Consider the following 20,016-nt stretch of genomic DNA (forward strand, 5'->3'; position numbering starts at 1 on the left):
CAAACACACACACACACACACACACACACACACACACACACACACACACGGTTAGAGAGATGGCTTAGTGGTGAAGGTTCTTGCATGAGCAGCCTAAAGACCCGGGTTTGATTCCCTACTACCCACACAAGCCAGATGCACAAGGTGGTACAAGTGTCTAGAGATTGTTTGCAGTGGCAGGATGTCCTGGTATACCTATTCTTTCTTCTTCTCTCTGTCTCTCTGCTTCTTTCTCTCTCTCAAGTGTGTGTGTGTGTGTGTGTGTGTGTGTGTGTGTGTGTGTGTGTATGTGTGTATGTGTGTATGTGTGTTTATTTATAGAAAAGCAAAAACAAATAAAGACAGTCACAATTCATGTTCCCTGCAGTGGGCTCCTCTGATTCCTTTGAAGTTCAAATTAGCCAACAAAAGTGAGAACTACATTAATGAGGAACAGGAAACTGAGATTCAGGCCAGGTTCCCTAGATCTTTGACGAATCTACTTGGCAAGGTCTGGAGGTGCTGTCTGAAGGCCAGCTCTGTCTGCTGAAGTCCTGTTCAGTGGAGCCAGACTAATTTGGGGGAGAAGCCAAACTTACTATGTTGTTCTTCAGCCTTGAAAAGCAGAGATGTTGACCACTGGAACATGGAAAAATATTTGTAAAATAAATTTTACAGATAAATGGTTATAATGAAGAACTATAGGGATGTTCATGACTAAGGAAATGAAAAGACACAGGGCTAGAGAGATGGCTTTGTGGTTAAGGCATTTGCCTGCAAAGCCAACAGACCTTGGTTAGATTCCCCAGGACCCACATTAGCCAGATGCACAAGGGGGCGCATGTGTCTGGAGTTCATTTACAGTGGCTGGAGGCCGTGGTGCGCCCATTCTCTCTCTCCCTATCTCTGCTCTCTCTCTCCCAAATAAAATAAAATAAAATAAAAAAGGAATGAAAAGACACGAAGTCATGGTGTCTTGGTGCCATGGATAAAGTGGCGATCCCGGTGCGGGGGATGTGCCTGGGTGTGTTCTGCCTCTGGGGTCTTTCTTGCCTGATGACAGTTTCTCATCCCTTCATGCCTGATGTCTGGGGCGCCACCAGAAATCCCACGTTTCTCTTGGGGTGACCTGTAGCACCCTTGCTTCCTTTCTAGTGCCAGTGTCCTCTCAACTCTTGGACTTTACTGATCCTCCTGCCTCAGCCTTCTGAGTAAACTGTGGGTAACTGCCACTGCTTCCAGCTTAACTCTCTCGTTTTGGCCTTTTCAGGAGGAATTGGGTGAGTACTGTTTTCGGGTACTCTCACACGCCCCCAAGCCATCCCTGCGGCCTCTTTTTCTTTTCTACTGTAAAAGTTCTCTGTAGCAAGAGTGGCACAGCTCAGACATTTCTCTAATCAAAACTGCAACTGTGGAAACCTTTCTGTCCACTCCGCCTCTCCCTAGTTGTCTGATTTGCATGCATTTATCATTCTAGGTGGGTGACAGAGATGATTCCAATCTCTACATACACATGAAGCTGAAGGCTGCTGAAGAGGTAAAAGCCTAGCGCAACCGTGCCACCCCCAGCCCTGCCGCTTCCTTCCTGCCTGCCCTGTGGGTCTCTCCCCTTAAGACTTTTCATCAGGTCATCCGTGTAGAAAGCTCGTTCTGGCGGCTTGGCCGTCTTTGCCCCTGCAGTGGGCATCGGCCGATGACAGCAGGAATAGCGGGCATGGGGCTGTGTTAAGTGCCATGGTGACAGTCAACCAGTGAATGATGAATGGGTTGAAATGAGGGGTAATTGTTTTGAGCACACAGAGTGAAGGAATGCCTGATACTCCTCTGTTTTGGTTGTACCCTTAAAGAAGTAGGCCCATGTCTCGTGTTCTCTTGCCATTTACTTGTTTCAAATATTTGTTTCTACAGATTGGGATCAAAGCCACTCACATTAAATTACCGAGAGTGTCCACGGAGTCGGAGGTGAGCCCTTCTGAAATGGTGTGGAGAGGTTGCAGGAGCATCTTCCTGAGTAACTTTAGGGCCTGAGATACATTCTACAGATGTAACAATTCTAGAAAATTCTCTCTTTACAGACTACAATCCCCAGAAAGTCTTTGAATACACCCACAGAGTAAAGTGGAATTGTTGGCTATGAACATTTGATTCTGTTTTGTTTTCTTTCTTTTTTTTTTTTTTTTTTTTTTTTTTGTAGTTTTTTGAGGTAGGGTTTCACTCTAGCTCAGGCTGCCCTGGAATTCACTATGTAGTCTCAGGGTGGCCTCAAACTCACGATGATCCTCTTACCTCTGCCTCCCAAGTGAAGGGATTAAAGATGTGTGCCACCACAACTGATCCTTTTTGTACTTCATGTTTTAAGACAAGGTCTCATTTTGTTTTCCATGATGCCCCTGAACTCACTGTAGCCCAGTAGGCCTTGAACTTGGGGTCCTCCTGCCTCAGCCATTTGAATAGCTTGGGATTACTGGTCTGCACCCCCAGGCCCAGCTGAGATCACTTGTGATGTTTGGTAAAATTGATCCTTGGTATAGTTATCTTCAGTCTAAAATCCAAATATATATTCTGTTTGTACGGATGTAACTCAGTAGTAAATTGTGTGAGGCCCTGGGTCACATCCCAGACACTGGGGCTGGGGATAAAAGAACAAATTACTGGTGATGATTAAAGTCAGAATTATTGTGGCTTGAAGGTAGGGAGATTAACTATAAGGGGGGAGGAGGGAAAAGGAACTTTCTGAGGTCATGGAAATGGCTTTATTAGATGTGCTGCCCTGTATCTCCCTGTACACTCCCTTCTTTTCTCATCCCCTTCCATTTCCCTTCTTCCTTCCTTCCCTTCCCTTTCCCTTCTCTTCCTTCCTCATTCCTTCCCTCCCCCCCTCCTTTCCTTACCTTTGTTCCTAAGTTTTATTCAAGAACTCATAGAAGATTCCAATTAGATCTGTTTTAATCCTTTCTCCTGATTAATTTGGAAGAGAGTTACTCATAACTCTGTTACTATTAGCACCCATATGTAGACAATCATTTGGATTGTTCATCTTCAAGTGTGTGTGTATGTGTGTGTGTGTGTGAGAGAGAGAGAGAGAGAGAGAGAATTCAAATACCTTTTGAGAAAAAGAAGTTGCAGTTACCTTCTTGTTGCTGGGACAAAACACCCAACCAGAAGCAACTTCTGGGAGGAAAGGGTTATTTCAACTTAGATTTCTAGGGAAAGCTTCATCCTAACGGGGAGGGCACATCATAAACAAGGCAGCAGGGGTGACAGCAGTCCCGGTACGCTGGCTCTGGCAAGAGGGGCCTTGGGCTGTGAAATCCAAGGCCTACCCCCACGGACACGCCACCAGCAAAAGGCTTCACCTCCCAGATTGCCACCGGTATGAGCATGAGCATGAGGCTTAACCACAAACACGTGAGGCTGTAGGAGACATCTCACATAACTGAAATGTCTACGTGCTGTTGGTCCTCTTGGGGGTTTGTTACCCATCCACCGAGGCTCCTGCTTTTCTCTTTCTGTCTTCGAGAAACTGCTCAAAGTGGGCAGCACTTGGGATCCCATCTTCGACAGCAGTCTTCTTTTTTTTTTTTTTTTAATATTTTTTTAAATTAATTAATTTATTTATTTGAGAGTGACAGACACAGAGAGAAAGACAGATAGAGGGAGAGAGAGAATGGGCGCGCCAGGGCTTCCAGCCTCTGCAAACCAACTCCAGATGCGTACGCTCCCTTGTGCATCTGGCTAACGTGGGACCTGGGGAACCGAGCCTCGAACCGGGGTCCATAGGCTTCACAGGCAAGCGCTTAACTGCTAAGCCATCTCTCCAGCCCGACAGCAGTCTTCTTAACCTCTGCTCACCTGCAACCCCCCTGCCTGAGAAAGTTTTCTACATCCTGGGGCATATATATATACAAAATAGGTACACAAGTCAAACATTTACTGGTCATAAAGGAATTTGTTTTAAAGCCATTCTTTGAGATATTACTATTTTGTTAAAGATGAAAGGAAATTTGCCTACTAATGCAATACATATACTTTTTCATTTTTGCATAAAGAATTAAATCTTGGGCTGGAGAGATGGCTTAGCAGTTAAGGTGTTGTCTGCGAAGCCTAAGAGTCCATATTCAATCTCCAGATCCCATGTAAGCCAGAGGTACAAAGGTAAGGTAAGCGCAAGGTTGCTCACGCCCACTAGGTGGCACAAAAGTCTGGAGTTCAATTGCAGTGGCTGAGGCCCTGGCACACCAATTCTGTCTCCTCTCTTGCTCTTTCTAAAAAGAAAGGAAGGAAGGAAAGAAAGAAGGGAGGGAGGAAGGGAGGAAGGAAAGAAGGGAAAGAAAGAAATCAATCAATCTTGCCTAAATATTTAATACTGCAGAATGGCGCACACCTTCAGTGGCTTTCAGAACTGATCAATACTTTGATTTTGTCATTGTGAATGCTGAGAATAATGCTTCGCGTACACCCATACCACAAGACTGGAAGTACAAGAAAAAACTTGGAAATCCTATCCTAATCACAAGCCAAAACTCTCTTAATGATTTTGTCTTTTTAACAATGGCAGGGTCTTGCTCTAGCCCAGGCTGACCTGAATTTCATTCTGTAGTCTCAGGCTGGCCTCAAACCCATAGCGATCCTTCTACCTCTGCCTCTGGGATTAGAAGCATGAGCCACCACGCCTGCCTAGCCTTCCACTTACATGTTTCTGTAAGAATAGAAAACTGGGTGTGTGTACTGAGAACACTGCAGCTTATGACAGAATCATCTCCAATCTGAGTGGAAATGTTTGTTTCAGGCCATGTTTGTTGGCTTTGCGTGGCAAACCCCACATGCTGTGTGGCCGGAACCAAGGCCACAGTGAATTTATGCTGCTACAAACACCTGAGATTTTTTTTTCCCTTTATTTTTTTGAGGTCGGGTTTCACTCTAGCCCAGGCTGACCTGGAATTCACTCTATAGTCTCAGGGTGGCCTCAAACTCATGGCGATCCTCCTACCTCTGCCTCCTGAGTGCTGGGATTAATGGCATGCGCCACTATGGCTGGCTCCTTAGATTTTTTTTTTTAATAAAGTTTTGTCTGTCATGTGTTCAGAAGCCTTTCCCTGTTGCCAGTTTTCCTTCCTTTTCTTTTTTTTTTTTTTTTTAACAACCTTCACATTGCAATCCACCAGTTTAAAAGGCTGGGTTCTTAAGGATGACTTTGACTCCGAGTGACCTTCCACACCTGCTGCTGCGTCTGTTTTGTTTCTGAGGCAGAGTCTCACTCTGAGGCCCAGGCCAGCCTTGAGTCCGTGATCCCCTCCTGCTTCAGCCTCCTGAATGCTGGGATGAGAGTGTACCGGCACGCTCTGTTCCTGCTGGTTTCTCCCATTCACTCTTTTTGGTCTCTCTTTTTCACAGTCGTTACAGTAGCAGCAGAGGCAGAAGGGCTATGCCACATCTTTATTTGGATGCTTGTAAGCAGGGTTCAGTATTTTCGTTAGACAGTTAATTTGCTGTTATAGAAATGAGCAGTTAAAGCTCTTGCTTTTTTTTTCTTTTTTGGCTTCTTTCTTGTTGTTTAAAAATATTTTTACTTATTTATTTGAGAGGAAGAGGCAGAGAGAGAGAGAGAGAAAATGAGTATGGGTACATCAGGGCCTCCAGCCACTGCAAATGAACTCCAGACACATGCGCCACCTTGTGCATCTGGCTTATGTGGACCCCTGGATAAAGGTCCTTTTGCTTTGCAGGCAAGCACCTTAACCATTAAACCATCTCTTCAGCCCCTTTCTTGCTTATTTTAAAAAAATTATTTATTTGCAAGCACAGAGAGGGAGCGAGAGAAAGAAAACTGACATGCCAGTTTTCTATGAAGGAACTTCAGTTGCATTTGCTACTTTGTATATCTAGCCTTAAGTGGGTACTGGGGAATTGAACCCAGGTCGTTAAGCTTTGCAGGCAAGAGTCTTAACCCTTGAGCCATCTCTCCAGCCCTCTTTCTTGATGACCATAATCTGGGAGATCATGTTAGTCAGTTTTCCATTGCTGTGACAAATTACTTGAAGTAGTCAGTTTATAAAGAGGCAAGAGTTACTTTGATTCACTTTCAGAGGTTTCAGTCAACGATTGGTTGAGTCTGTTACATTGGGCCTAGAGCAGCTAAGAATATGTGATAGAGGTGGCCTGCCCAACCTGCTGACCACCAGCAAGCAGGGAGAGAGATGAAGAACCTGACGTGCCAGCATCCCCCTCAAAGATCCTCTACAGTGACCCAGCTTCCTTCTACGAGGCCCCACCTTCCAGTAGTGCCACAGGCCAGGGACTAAGTCTTCACTCTATGAACCTGTGAGGGATATTTCAGATCCAGCTTACAGTGTATATACAGTCTGTAAAAAGAGAGGCCCGCTGGAGGCTCATTCTGAGAAGAACAGTTACACTTGAGGGAAATGGAAAAGTACTTTTGTCCTCTGCATCTACACATTACCTGTGGTATTACTTTCAGGTATTAAAGTATGTCACTTCCTTGAATGAAGACTCCACTGTACATGGATTCATAGTGCAACTACCTTTAGATTCAGAGACTCCTATTAACACTGAAGTGGTCATCAATGCCATCATGCCCGAAAAGGACGTCGATGGGTGAGTGTCACATGATTACATTGCTAGGTTTTATCTTAAATGCATTTCTAAGCCAGGTGTGGTGGCACACACCTTTAATCCCAGCACTTGGGAGGCAGAGGTAGGAAGATTGCTGTGAGTTCAAGGTCACCCTGAGAATACATAGTGAATTCCAGGTCAGCCTGGGCCACAGTGAGACCCTAGCTCAGGGGGAAAAAAAAAAGGCATTTCTATTTTGGGAACATGCCATAATGTTTCTTTAAAAATTATTTATTTGACAGAGAGAGAGAGAGAGAAAAAGAGAGAGAGAATGGGCCTGCCAGGGCCTTAAGCCACTGCAAAGGAACTCCAGATACATGCGTCACATTGTACATCTGCCTTTACATGGGTACTGGGGAAATAAGCCCTGGCTTAGTACTGCAGGCAAGCGCCTTAACCGCTGAGCCATCTCTCCAGCTTCTCCATAATGATTTTTTAATTTTGTTTTGTTTTTTGTTTTTAGTGGTAGGGTTTCACTCTAGTTCAGGCTGACCTGGAATGCATTCTGTAATCTCAAGGTGGCCTCAAACTCACAGTGATCTTCCTACCTCTGCCTTCTGAGTGCTGGGATTAAAGCCAACCCATTTAAAAAACCCATTTTTAAAAACTAGAGACTTCATTGTATTTCTCCATGATTTTTCTTTTGTTTTAGATTGACGAGTATCAGTGCCGGAAAACTTGCTAGAGGTGATCTGAATGACTGCTTCATTCCCTGTACGCCTAAAGGCTGCTTGGAACTCATCAAAAAGACAGGTAACAATGAGCACCACGGGCTTTACCTGAATTCTCAGTATTCCTCCCAGTCCTGTGAAGTGGGTGCTAGTGTTCAAGCGTTTCGAAATAGGCTCAGAGCCACGCGTGGCTCACACACCTATAATCCCAGCACTTGGGAGGCAGAGGCAGGAAGCTTTCAAGTTTGAAGCCACCCTGAGCTTCATAACTAGACCCTATCTTGAAAAAGGTGGGATTCAATCTCCAGTACTAAAAAACACACAAACAAAACAGATTTAGAGAGTTGGCATATTTTATCCAAGAGACAACAGAACTAAGCTTTGAATTCAGACAGGGGCTGGGCTGGTGGCTCAGTGATAAGAGCATTTGCCGTGCAAGCATGAGGGCCTGAGAGAGAATCATTGGCCCTAGGTTCCCTCTCCAGCACCCACGTAAACAGCTGGGTGTGGCCACTCACCTGTAGCCCCAATCCTGTAGGGAGTAGAGACAGGAGAATTGCTGGGGCTCACTGGCCAGCCAGTCTCACCAAAGACAACAGCTCCAGGTTCATTGAGACTCAGGAAAACATATGGCTGAGGGATGGAGGAGATCACCATTGTTGTTCTCTGGCCTCCCCATATGTACACACAGGCATACACATCTGCACATACATTTATACACTCTCCCCCAGAATACCCTCTGTGGCAACAAGAATTCAGAAAGTATGAGCATGAACTAAGTGAAAAAGCCTTGTCCCTGGAACCAGCACTGAATCTCTACAGTGGTTCCAACAGTAGACAGATGGCTGGAATGGAACTCATGAACATTTCACCCATGTTATCTTATTACAGAGTTAGTATCTTAGTATTTCAGTTTCATTATGAATACGTTTAGTAGAGGTTAATTTTTTGCATGCAAATGGGTCCTGTTAAGTAGGTCATGAACTGGAGGGATGGCTCAACAGTTAAGATGCTTGCCTGCAAAGTCTAACAACCTTAGTTTGAGTCCCCAGTACCCACATAAAGCCAGATACCCAAAGTGGCACATGCATTGTTTTGGTAGCACCTGCAGGCCCTGGTGCACCCATTCTCTTTCTTTCTTCTCTCTATTGTTTCCTGCTTGTACATAAATACAAAAAAAACATAAAAAACACATAAATTTTTTTTAAAAGGCAGGCCAGGCATGGTGGTGCACACCTTTAATCCCAGCACTTGGGAGGCAGAGGTAGGAGGATCGCCATGAGTTTAAGGCCACCCTGGGACTACATAGTGAATTCCAGGTCAGCCTGGACTAGAGTGAAACCCTACCTTGAAAAACAAAAAAAAGGGGGGGGGGCTGGAAAGATGGCTTAGCAGGTAAGGCTCTTGGCTATGAAGCCTAAGGACCCAGGTTTGATTCTCTAGGTTTCACATAAGCCAGATGCACATGGTCTTGCATGCATCTGGAGTTCATTTGCAGTGACTAAAGGCCCTGGTGTGCCCATCCCCACTCTGTCTCTAATAAGTAAATAAAAATTAATCTTTTTTAAAAATAAGTGCATCAGAAGTTTCAAGTGGGAAATTTAGCCAGCATTTTATTAATCATTGTTTCCTGTGGTTGGCTAGAAAAGGTCAAGCCATACCCCTTGGGGTAGTTTTTACAGTCCAGTCTTTCAGAGAGAGTAACATTCTTCTATACACTTAGCTAAGAGCTTACTACAACTTGATTAAAAAAAAAAAAAAATCGCCTGAGCTACAGCACTAGGCTTCCCATTTTCTCATTAGTGAAGTTATGGTTTGCCTTAAAGTAGCTTAGGATCTTTGCAGTTTGAGCATAGTAGATACATTTAGCCAGACAGCAGCAGATGTTACACCCCTAGGGCTCATGACTTCCCTGATGTAGGTTTTCAGTATCAGGGATGTATTCCCTCCCATGGAGCAGGCCTCCAGTACAATTAGAAAGCGTTTGATTTCCCCCATAACAGACATGCCACTGTTGTACCTGTTGGCTCATTTGGCCCGATCTTTGCTAAAACCTAAATCGTTCATAAGGTGGTAGTTACTTTACTTACTCATTTGCTTGCTTTGCAGGGCTGGGGATTGAACCCAGAGACTTGAGCATGTTAGCCAAGTGTTCTTTAGGGCTAAACCTCTGGCCCTAATCACTGCACTTTTTATTTTTTAAATTATTTTATTTTTATTTATTTATTTGACAGAGAAAGAGGGAGAGAGAATGGACATGTCAGGGCCTCCAGCCACTGCAAACAAACTCCAGACACATGTACTCCCTTATACATCTGGCTAACATGGGTCCTGGGGAATCAAACCAGGGTCCTTTGGTTTTGAAGGCAGACGTCTTAAATGCTAAGCCATCCTTCCAGCCCTCGCTGCACTTAAAAAAAAATATATTTTATTTATTTATTTGAGAGAGAAAGAGGCAGATATGGAGAGAGAATGGGCCTCTAGACAGTGCAAACAAATTCCAGACACATGTGCCACCTTGTGTATCTGCTTTATGTGGGCACTGGGGAATTGAACCTGGGTCCTTAGGCTTTGCAGGTAAGTGCCTTAACTACTAAGCCATCTCTCCAGCCCCATCACACTTTTAAACACTTAAAATTTTGAAGTAGGGGGAGTCAGGTGTGGTGGCGCACACCTTTAATCCCAGCACTTGGGAGGCAGAGATCGGAGGATTACTGAGAGTTAGAGGCCACCCTAAGACTACATAGTTAATTCCAGGTCAGCCTGGACCAGAGTGAGACCCTACCTCGAAAAACAAAAAAACAAAACAAAAAAAAAATGAAGTAGGGCTAGAAAGATACCTCAGTGGTTAAAGGTGCTTTGCTTGCAAAGCCTAATGGTCTGAGTTCATCCCAGTACCCATGTCAAACCAAATACACAAGGTGGCACATGCATATGGAGTTTGTTTGCAATGGTAATGGGCCCTGGCACATTCTCTCTCTCTCCTTACAAATAAGTAAAATACTTTAAAAAAAATAAAACTTTGGAGTCCTTACTTAGAGATATTCATAATGATGATATTATATAAGAGCTGAACTCCTGCCAAAATTGATTTCTGCAAGAAACATAATTTAAGCTCAAGCTGTCTCATCACTTTCAGCCTTGGTGGGGTAGAGGGCCACAGCAGAGTTCTCAGGACCTCCTCGCTGCTGCCTTCTGCAGCTCATTTTCAGGCTCCCTGAGGTGGCCCACGTAACTCTAGTTTTGCTCTCTGCTCATGCTGAACAGTGGAATTAGATTCTCATTGGCCAGAGGATGAAGTAGGGATGCTTGTCTGCTAGTTAGTTCGTGCCTTCCCCAGTCGTCTGTGTGGAACAGGTCGGTGTCAGTTTTGAAGAGCCCTGGGGGCCACGCCTGTGATCTCTGCTACTCAGGACTTTGAGGCAGGAATGGTCACAAGTCAAGGCCTGCTGTGGATACAGAGTGAGTTCAAAAAAACTTTTTTTTAGGTCTGAGGTTATATTTCAGTGGCCTGGAGTACATAAATCCCTGGGTTCAGTGGCCAGCACTCAAAAGAGAATGTTGCTATAATCTCCGAAGAGTGGGTGCTGAGTCAGAAAACGGAAAGCCTTTTCAGTACAGTTAGATTTCCCCTTGATCTCTCGCTTGAAAATAACCTCACGGTTCAGGCCCTACGCCAAAGACAAATCTGGGTGAGAAACTGTATGAATAAACTCTCTAAAGTTGGAAAGACTCACTGCTCCTAATCTAATTTCTCTCTTCCCTGTTTCATACACCCTAGTTTTTGTGACTATTTTGCTCATGTAATTTAATCTGATAACTACTTCCATATGGCTGTTAGCTGTATGTCAGGTTTTTTGGTTTTTTTTTTTTTTTTGAGTGTAGGATTTCTTCCCACTCCCTTATGACTCAATGAATGGATCTTGGCCTAAACTGCTCTCCAAACCCCACAGCAAGAAGGACAGTATAAAAGAAAAGAGAGAGATGGCCAGTCTGCAGGTCTTAGTCCGTACTGAAGCCCTCAAGCTGCGACTCTGATTGCCAAAGGAGCGTGGTCAGAAAGGCTTCTGTTGGACAGTAATAGCTGGCTTTTGTGCACCTGTCCCCGTTTTTTGTTTGGGTGGCATGCGAAGGAGGCCACTGCTTTCTCCCACCTCTCAGGCATGCTGGCTTGTCTTTCAGGGGTGCAGATTGCCGGCAGGCACGCCGTGGTGGTGGGACGCAGTAAAATAGTCGGTGCCCCGATGCACGACTTGCTTCTGTGGAACAATGCCACCGTGACCACCTGCCACTCCAAGACGGCCAACCTGGACAAGGAGGTAGGAGGTCTCGAGTAGAAGGGGCGTCTCGGTGTGCGTGCAAGCCCTCCTCCCCTTAAGCCTGACCACACTGCATCATTCTCATTTTATAAGAAGGAACAAAGTCACGTGACAGACTTGCCCACACTTATGCAAGCTGTTCTGATCATACGCTTTCTCTAACAGTCCGCGTCACGGTGCTCAGGGATTAGCAGTCCAGGCAATGGGATGGTCCTCCTGCCCCATGTCAGAGCTCGTATGCATGCCGGGGCTGGCCTTGGAGGTGGCCGCGCTGAGGAGGTTCTCAGCAGTGTACATCTTTGGCAGCTGGTTGCGTGTGTGAGTGCACGTGTTGCTGGGGATCGAACCTAGGGCCTCACTCATTCTAGGCAGGTACTTTGCCACTGAGCTACCTTCGGCCTGGCCAGCTCGTTGTTGAGGGCTGTAGCAGATTCCTGAGCCCATGCGTGCTGACATGGCCGTGTTCCTGTAGGCAGTGAGAGCAAGATAGAGGCTCAGCACCTTCTCCTTTAATCTGCCAAAACAGTGCTGTGGGGAAGGTGGTAACAGTCACATGGTGTAGGAAAGGGTACAGTCTCCAGAACAGTATCACCCAGGGACACTGCCCTGAGCCTGTGGCTCCCAACCTGCGCTCCCCCGTGTTCTCATTGCTTTCGCCTTTAGGTACACTGCTTGGTGAAGGGGGAGTTGCAGGGGGCTTTGGTGTGTTTAGGATTAAGCAGCATGGGAAGGGTATTTGAGACCTTGGCCTGACATCCTGAAAGAGCTGACGGTAATAGAGGAGTCAGGCGTCTGACTCATGCCTATAATCCCAGCACATGGGAGACCAAGTTAGAGGATTGTCATGAGTTTGAGGCTAGCCTGGGATACAGAGGTCTTTCCAGGTCAGACAGGGCTAGAGTGAGACCCTGCCTCAAAGATAAAATAAAACAGGGCTGGAGGGATGGTTTAACGGTTAAGGCATTTGCCTACAAAGCCAGGGGACCCAGGTTCGATTCCCCAGGACCCACGTTAGCCAGGTGCGCAAGTGGGCACAAGCTCCTGGAGTTCGTTTGTAGTGGCTGAAGGCCCTGGCGCTCCCATTCTCTCTCTCTATCTCTCCCTGTCTTTTTCTGTCAAGTAAATATAAATAAATATTTAAAAAATAAAATAAAACAAAGCTGGGCTTGGTGGCTCATGCCTTTAATCCCAGCATTCAGGAGGCAGAGGTAGGAGGATCACTGTGAGTTTGAGGCCACCCTGAGACTACATAGTGACTTTCAGGTCACCCTGGGTGAAACCCTAGAGTGAAACCCTACCTCAATAAATAAATAAAATAAAATAAAGAACCTAATACATAGCTCACGGGTTTCCTTTCCACTTCTATTTTTGTTGTTGTTGTTGTTGTTTGTTTGTTTGTCTTGGTTTTTGTATTTTTTGGTATTTTGTTACTTGCTTTGTGACATCTGACTCCCTTCTAGGTAAATAAAGGTGACATTCTGGTGGTGGCAACTGGATGTCCTGAAATGGTGAAAGGAGAGTGGATCAAGCCTGGGGCCGTAGTCATAGACTGTGGGATCAATTACGTTCCAGGTGAGTGATGCTGTGGTTGCATGCTGATGCTATAGAGACTCAGGAAGGAAGGGAAGCCTGAGCGAGCCTCTCATCTCGCTCTATCTTCAATACTGAGGTTTAGAGACACGGTCTTGCCCCAGGGTGTATGTGGTTAGTAGGTGGAGGAGTTGTCACTGGTTGGCTATGCCACCTGGTGACAGGGTCCCCACTGAGCTGTACAGTTTGCAGATTAACAGCCTTTGCTGAGAAGGGGCAGAAGGGTGATGCTGCAATTGTTCATTCACTTGGAGACAAGGTTTCTCTGTGTAGCTCAATTTGCCCTTGAACTTGTGATCTTCCTGCCTTCACTTCGTGGTTTTTGTTTTTTTTGTTTTTTTTTTTCCGAGCTAGGGTCTCACTCTAGCCCAGGCTGACCTGGAATTCACTATGTAGTCTCAGGGTGGCTTGAACTCATGGCGATCCTCCTACCTCTGTTTCCTGAGTGCTGGGATTAAAGGTGTGTGCCACACCTCCTGGCTCCTGGCCTACCGTCATATACCCTTTACTTTAGAAAGGTAATGAGTGGATTTAAGTTGCATAGTAGTAAATTAATCCTTTCTTATCCATGGTTTTGCTTTCCCTGGTTTCAGTTATTTGTGATTAACTATGGTGCAAAACATTCAATGGATAATTCCTAAACAGTTTATGATTTTTATTTATTTAGTGTTTTGACTTTTTTGGGGAGCGGGGGGAAGGTTGCGAGTTAGGGTCTCATTCTAGCCCAGGCTGTCCTAGAACTCACTCTATTTTTCCAGGCTGGCCTCAAACTCACAGTGATTCTCCTAACTCTGCCTCCTGAAGCTGGGATTAAAGGCGTGAACAACCACGTTTGGCTTAGTTTTCATGTTATTTGTTTATTTACTTACTTATTTTTGAGGGGGGGGGCAAGAGGTAGGTCAAGAGAGAAAGAATGGGCGCACCAAGGCATCCAGCCACTGCAAACGAACTCCAGACGTGTTCATCACCTTGGTTTATGTGGGTCCTAGGGAATGGAACCTGGGTCCTCTGGCTTTGCAGGCAAGCACCTTAGCTGTTAAGCCATCTCTCCAGCCCTAGTTTGTGATTTTTAAGTTGAGTACCATCATGAGTGGTTTAATGAGGTCTTGTGCTGTCCTTCTCCATTCTACTGTTTCCTGCTTTGTGGGTCGGAATCCCATGTGCTGTATCCATGCCAAGTGCCTTACCAGCCTGTTGGCCTTTTTTGTAACCATCTTACTTATTGGGTGGGCTCTTGTGATATTATAGAGTTTGTGTTCAAGTAACCTTTATTTTACTTAATAACAGCCCCCAGATGTAAGAGCAGTAAGGCTGCCAGTGTGGATACGCCAACTGCCTTTAGGTGACAAGATGAAAGTACAGAAGGTGTTTGGAGAGCGTCAAGCCACATTCACAGCACTCTCTTAGTATATTGTGGCAACTGCTATATGTCATTACTAGTTACTATTTTTGATCTTACTATGCTCAATTTATGATTTAAATTTTCTCACAGAAAAAAAAATAGTGTAGAGGATTTGGTACTACCCATTGATTCAGTTATCAAGTGGGGAATCATTCTGAGAACGCGCCCTCGGAGAACTGCTGTATAACCACTGCAGCGTTGTGCGCACCCAGAAGTACTTAACTCTGCCAAAAAGTGTCTACAGGGGCCTTTCCACGGATATTGGGGCTGCGTGCATAGTTCAGTGGTTGAGCGCTTGGCTGTCGTGCATGAGACCATGGCGTCCATCGCCAGCACCACCAAGAACAGGAGCAAACTCTTGACCTGGTGTATTCATGACTTGTCACTGGCAAATCACCTGACAGAAGCACCTTCGGCAAGGACAAGCGTCTTTGGGCCCACAGTTTCCATTTCCGCCTGTCGTGACAGAAAGGCTTGGCAGTGGAGCACCTAATGGGGCTTCAGAGAGTTCAGGCCAGAGCCAGAAGCCCATACAGGCCTCAGGGCCCATCGCTGGTGGCCTCTCCTCCAAAGGTTCCACAGCCTCCCAAGCACTACCACCAGCTGTGGCCCCAGCGTTCAGACACAGGGGACTGTTGTGGCATCTTTCATTGAAGCCATGACATCTGGAGTTTTCTTCTTATCTCCTCCCCGTTTACCCACTTTCGAGTCTTTCTTGATTCCTCCCCTGTTCTCTTTCTTTCCTTCCCCTTCTTCCCTTCACTAGGCTGCTCCTCAGACCTTCCACCTCAGCCTCCCTTGTGCCAGCATTACAGGTGGGCACCATCATACCTGCTTTGAACCCAGTTCCTTTCTAGGCAGAGAGGATAACTCCATCCTTTTCAGTTATATTCAAAACCGCATGTGCCATCCTCGTCCCCAAGTCGATCCTTGTCCCCAAGTTGATCCTCGTCCTTTTGTTTCAGTCAGTGTCCCTCTGGTCATTCACATCCGCTTTGCAACATGAGCTACTGCTTTTCCCTCTGGCTTCGGTTCTCGGCGGCTCCTGTGAGTGACGCTTGCTCCGCCTGGAGGACTGCTGTCCCTTCCACTCTGCGCTCCCTCCCTGCGCCTGACTCCCATTTGGACCACGGGCGGGCACCGTGGTGCAGCCTCCTTCACCTCACTCGGGGGAGCAACGGCCTCGGTGTCCTTTTTGTCACTTGCATGGAGTGGCTGAAACTGCAAAGCCGGACCCTTCTCCCTGGCCTGCACACGCCTGGCTTCTCCTTTGTACCTCCTGCGTCTGCCCTCTTAGTGGAGCAGACTCCTCTTTCAGATACGAAATTTTCAAGAACAGTCTAGGGATACCTGTATATGTAACCAGAAGACTAAAGGAACAGTTGTTCACCGAGCAGTGACTGCTGAGGATTGAGCACTTTGCTAGGCCCCGAGCGGCACGTTGATGTGGCCCAGCCGTGGGCTTTACCTTTAGCCCTGTGCCCTCCCAGCTCCACAGTCAGTCCCTCCTGGGCAGGGATCCCGCCTTCCTGTCCAGCATCCGCCTTCTGACGCCAGCAGTCAGATCCGTTGAATTGTTGACGGGAGGTAGAAGAAGAATGATCTTTGGTTCTCCCTTCCCTTTTCAGGTTTGAAATGCAGACACCGAGCTGCCAGGAGCATTAGTCACTGTCAGGTTCTCCCTGTTTTTAACCTCCCTCCCACTCTGCCACACTTTTAAGACAGGAGCTCATAATTGATCACTCATCTTTCTGGTAGTGTAATTATCTAACGGGTGAGAAAGAAAGTGCTCTCCTACAACTCCTCACTTTGAATACTTGCAACCTGACATTCCAAGCTCATTCTGCTTAAATCTTCGCATCTTCTGGATCAATTATTTTTGCTCTGGGCGCTCTGAGTTAGATGTGAGAGGCAGAGAAGAACAACCCGGGTTGGAGGTGCAGCGCAGTGGTTAGAGTACTTGCTTAGCACCTACTAGACTCTGAGTTCCATCCCCATCACTGGAAGAATTGTTTACTTTTTCTTTTTATTTTTTGGTTTCTCGAGGTAAGATCTCATTCTAGCCCAGGCTGACCTGGAATTCACTATATAATCTCAGGCTGGCCTCAAACTCACAGCGATCCTCCTACCTCAGCCTCCTAAATGCTGGGATTAAAGGCGTGAGCCACCACTCCCAGCTTTTTTTTTAAAAAATCTACTTTTTTATTTATTTATTCTTGTTTGTTTTTCGAGGTAGGGTCTTGCTCTAGCCCAGGCTGTCCTGGAATTCACTATGTAGTCCCAGGCTGGCCTTGACCTCATAGCAAGCCTCCTACCTCTGCCTCCCAAATGCAGGGATTAAAGACATGAGCCACCATGCATTTTTAATTTAATTTAATTTTTTTTAGAAGAAAAACCTGGGTCAGGATCTAGAATTCTGCAGATAGGTCTGAAATGTTGTCCTGAACATGAAACTTACCATCCTGTTCACATTGATTTCTCATGTAGATGGCAAAATGTTGTAAAATCACAGCAAAATCATACTTCTCCACCAACAGTATTTTCGCTGATCCTAGGCATGTGGCCAAACAATTATTAGAAAAGCAAGATGTTACAGCTCCCCTGGGGTGGCAGAATCGCGGCGGGATAGGCATCTGCAGGCCGCGGAGCCCAAGCTCTTCTGTGCACATCTTCATTTGAGAAGCAACACATTCCACAACTAGGCCCCTTCTTAGTTCACGTGTGTGCAATACATGCGTATACAAGCACGTGCACAGAGTCCAGAGGAGGACGTCTGGTGTTCTCTGTTGCTCTTCTGCCTCCTTTCCTTGAGATAGGCTCTCCCAGTGAGCCTGAAACTTGTACTTTTTTTTTTTTTGGCTAGACTGCCTGACCAGCCAGCCTCAGTGATCCTCCAATTCTGGCTCCCTATGTGCAGTGTTACACGTGTGGGTAGATACACTCTGGCTTTTTATGTGGGCCAATCTCAGGTCTTCATGCTTGTGCAGCAAGTCCTCTCACCCACCGAGCCATCTTCCCAGTCCCCCGTAGATGGATTAAATTGTTTGCACAATGGTATCTCAGTAGAAGAATGAGAACTTAGCAAATACAAGTCTCTAGCTTGAACCCCTCAATACGAGAAAATAAAAATAGCTTGCATGATCTGCTTTGGAATAAGAGGTATAAATCACCTGACAAACTAAAGAAATGGATCAAGGTATGTTTTTTTATAAAATGAAAGAATTAAAATCTGTTTTCAGTGTTAGGGACTCAAGCTCAGGAGCTTGCACATGCTAGGCAACCGCTCTGATAGCTGCATCTCCAAGTCCCCCCAAAGAGTATTTTTAAAGAATAATTTAAATGTCTGTGTGTGACTGGTGCCATCCTGACAATTGGTCATTTTTCCACCGATCACATTATACTCTATGAGATGCTGTGCCTACATCTGCAGACAATTAAGGGAGACATGGCAGTGTTCAGTAGGTGCCGAGCTGAGCCCATCCAGTGCGGCATTTGGCTGTGCAGTACTTGATCTGTGTCTGTGAAGAAATTAAATGACTAACATTAACACATAGAAAGAGACACAGGGGCATTTGAAGTTAATCTCAATGTTGAAACTTAAATTTCCTTGCCATTTTGTAATGACTTCAGGGGCTGTAAGGGGAAGTTTTCCTGCCATAGTTTCCTGCTTTAGAACCTTCTAGAAACCTGAAGTATTCCCAAGGAGTTGTGTTTTTACCACGTCCTTCTCATACACATTAGAAGAAATAACCTGTACGTTTTAAAGAATTCCTGTTTTTTAAATTGGTTTGCGAGCAGACACAGAGACAGGGAGAGAGAAACGGGGGCACCAGGGCCTCCTGCCACCAACACCAGACTGCCGTGGGTGTGCCACTCGGCGCATTTGGGCTTTACAAGTTCAGAGCCCGCAGGGCCTGAGGACAGCCAGTGATAGAGCTCATCTTACAGCCTAGGCCTCTTAGCTCTGGCTTTTTTGCTATACCTGAAAATGTCCCATCTCTGTGCGGAGATCTGCTCAAAGAGAAGTGGTGATGTGATTGTGATTCTTCCTGGTCCTGCTTAGGAAGCCATGTTGCTTCAAGGTCTTGGCCTGTCCCCAGCCCGTCTCGGAAGTGCACCAAAGCCAAGGGTAGGATGTTCTTTGTGTGGGTGAGCAATGGTGCATCACTGGGTTTTGTTCTCTTGAACAGCTCTTCTTCGCTGGGTAGAGTGGTTGTTCTTGTATCCTTTTAAGGGAAGTCTAAGCTCATTATTTGCCTTCAGCATATGTATGTTAAATAGCTGCCCGTCTTCGGGACTGGAACTGGATGTTGAATTGTTCTCCAGCTCATGCCTGGAGCTCACGAACGAACGGCTGACAGTTGCTGTAGGAACGGTATCTGGCAGCTGTGACATAGTTGGAGCTTTGTGTACCTCAAAAATTTCTTTTGTGGTCCTTGGCAAATTAACATTTTAAAAGGTGTTCATTATATACTGGGTAGCTGGTTTTAAGAATAACAACAAAAACTAAAAAACAGTGTTTTGGTTGTCACCTAAGGGACTACAAAGGATTCTTTAGGTTCTCAAAAGCCTCCTACATAGCTTGTGAAGTTTTACAGGTAATAGAATTCTCTCCCTATGGAAATGGAGAACGCCTGTCACGTTGTGCAGGTGGGGATGGAACCATGGCCTCATGTGTGCTAGACCAGCTCTGTACCACACATACATCCCCAGCACTCTCTAGTAGCTTTTTCTTTGTTTTTTTTTTTCAAGGTAGGGTCTCATTCTAGTCCAGGCTGACCTGGAATTCACTATGGAGTCTCAGGGTGGTCTTGAGCTCACGATGATCCTCCTACCTCTGCCTCCCAAGTGTTGGGATTAAAGGCATGCGCCACCACGACCGGCTGTAGTAGCTTTTAAGAAGGCACTTAAGGGCTGGAGAGATGGCTTAGCGGTTAAGGTGCTTCTTGTTCGCTTGCTTGCGAAGCCTAAGGACCCAGGTTTGATTCCCCAGAACCCACATAAATCAGATGCACGTAGCAGCACATGCATCTGGAGTTCGTTTGCAGTAGCTAGAGGCCCTGGCATTCCCTTTCTCTCTATCTGCCTCTCTCTCAATAAATAAATAAAATATCTTTTTAAAAAGAAGGTGCTTGAGCACATGGGACTAGTACACCCTAAAAGTTTATGTAGTTCTGGGGGGCAAATTGTCATAATGGATCCTGAGGTTGGACATAAATACCAGTGTTGTGATTCTGAAGCCACTTTAATTTCTTCCCCGCACTGGGCCAGACGATACAAAGCCAAGCGGAAAGAAGGTTGTGGGTGACGTGGACTACAGCGTAGCCAAAGAGAAGGCGAGCTTCATCACTCCTGTCCCTGGCGGTGTGGGGCCCATGACTGTGGCCATGCTGATGCAGGTACTTGTAATAAAACTTTCTGT

General features: G+C 45.9%; 1 protein-coding gene across 1 annotated transcript in view; it reads left to right on the forward strand.

Annotated features, from left to right (window-relative positions):
* Mthfd1 (methylenetetrahydrofolate dehydrogenase, cyclohydrolase and formyltetrahydrofolate synthetase 1) overlaps positions 1 to 20,016 on the forward strand; it is an 89,521-nt gene that overhangs the window by 34,068 nt on the left and 35,437 nt on the right. The window contains exons 3-9 of the mRNA XM_004649256.2: positions 1,457 to 1,516; positions 1,888 to 1,941; positions 6,458 to 6,594; positions 7,265 to 7,365; positions 11,466 to 11,602; positions 13,063 to 13,174; positions 19,866 to 19,993. Of these exons, the coding sequence (XP_004649313.2) occupies positions 1,457 to 1,516; positions 1,888 to 1,941; positions 6,458 to 6,594; positions 7,265 to 7,365; positions 11,466 to 11,602; positions 13,063 to 13,174; positions 19,866 to 19,993 (729 nt within the window). The remainder of the gene's footprint in view (positions 1 to 1,456; positions 1,517 to 1,887; positions 1,942 to 6,457; positions 6,595 to 7,264; positions 7,366 to 11,465; positions 11,603 to 13,062; positions 13,175 to 19,865; positions 19,994 to 20,016) is intronic.

The sequence above is a fragment of the Jaculus jaculus genome, chromosome 7 (assembly GCF_020740685.1).
Source record: "Jaculus jaculus isolate mJacJac1 chromosome 7, mJacJac1.mat.Y.cur, whole genome shotgun sequence".
Classification (NCBI taxonomy): Eukaryota; Metazoa; Chordata; class Mammalia; order Rodentia; family Dipodidae; genus Jaculus; species Jaculus jaculus.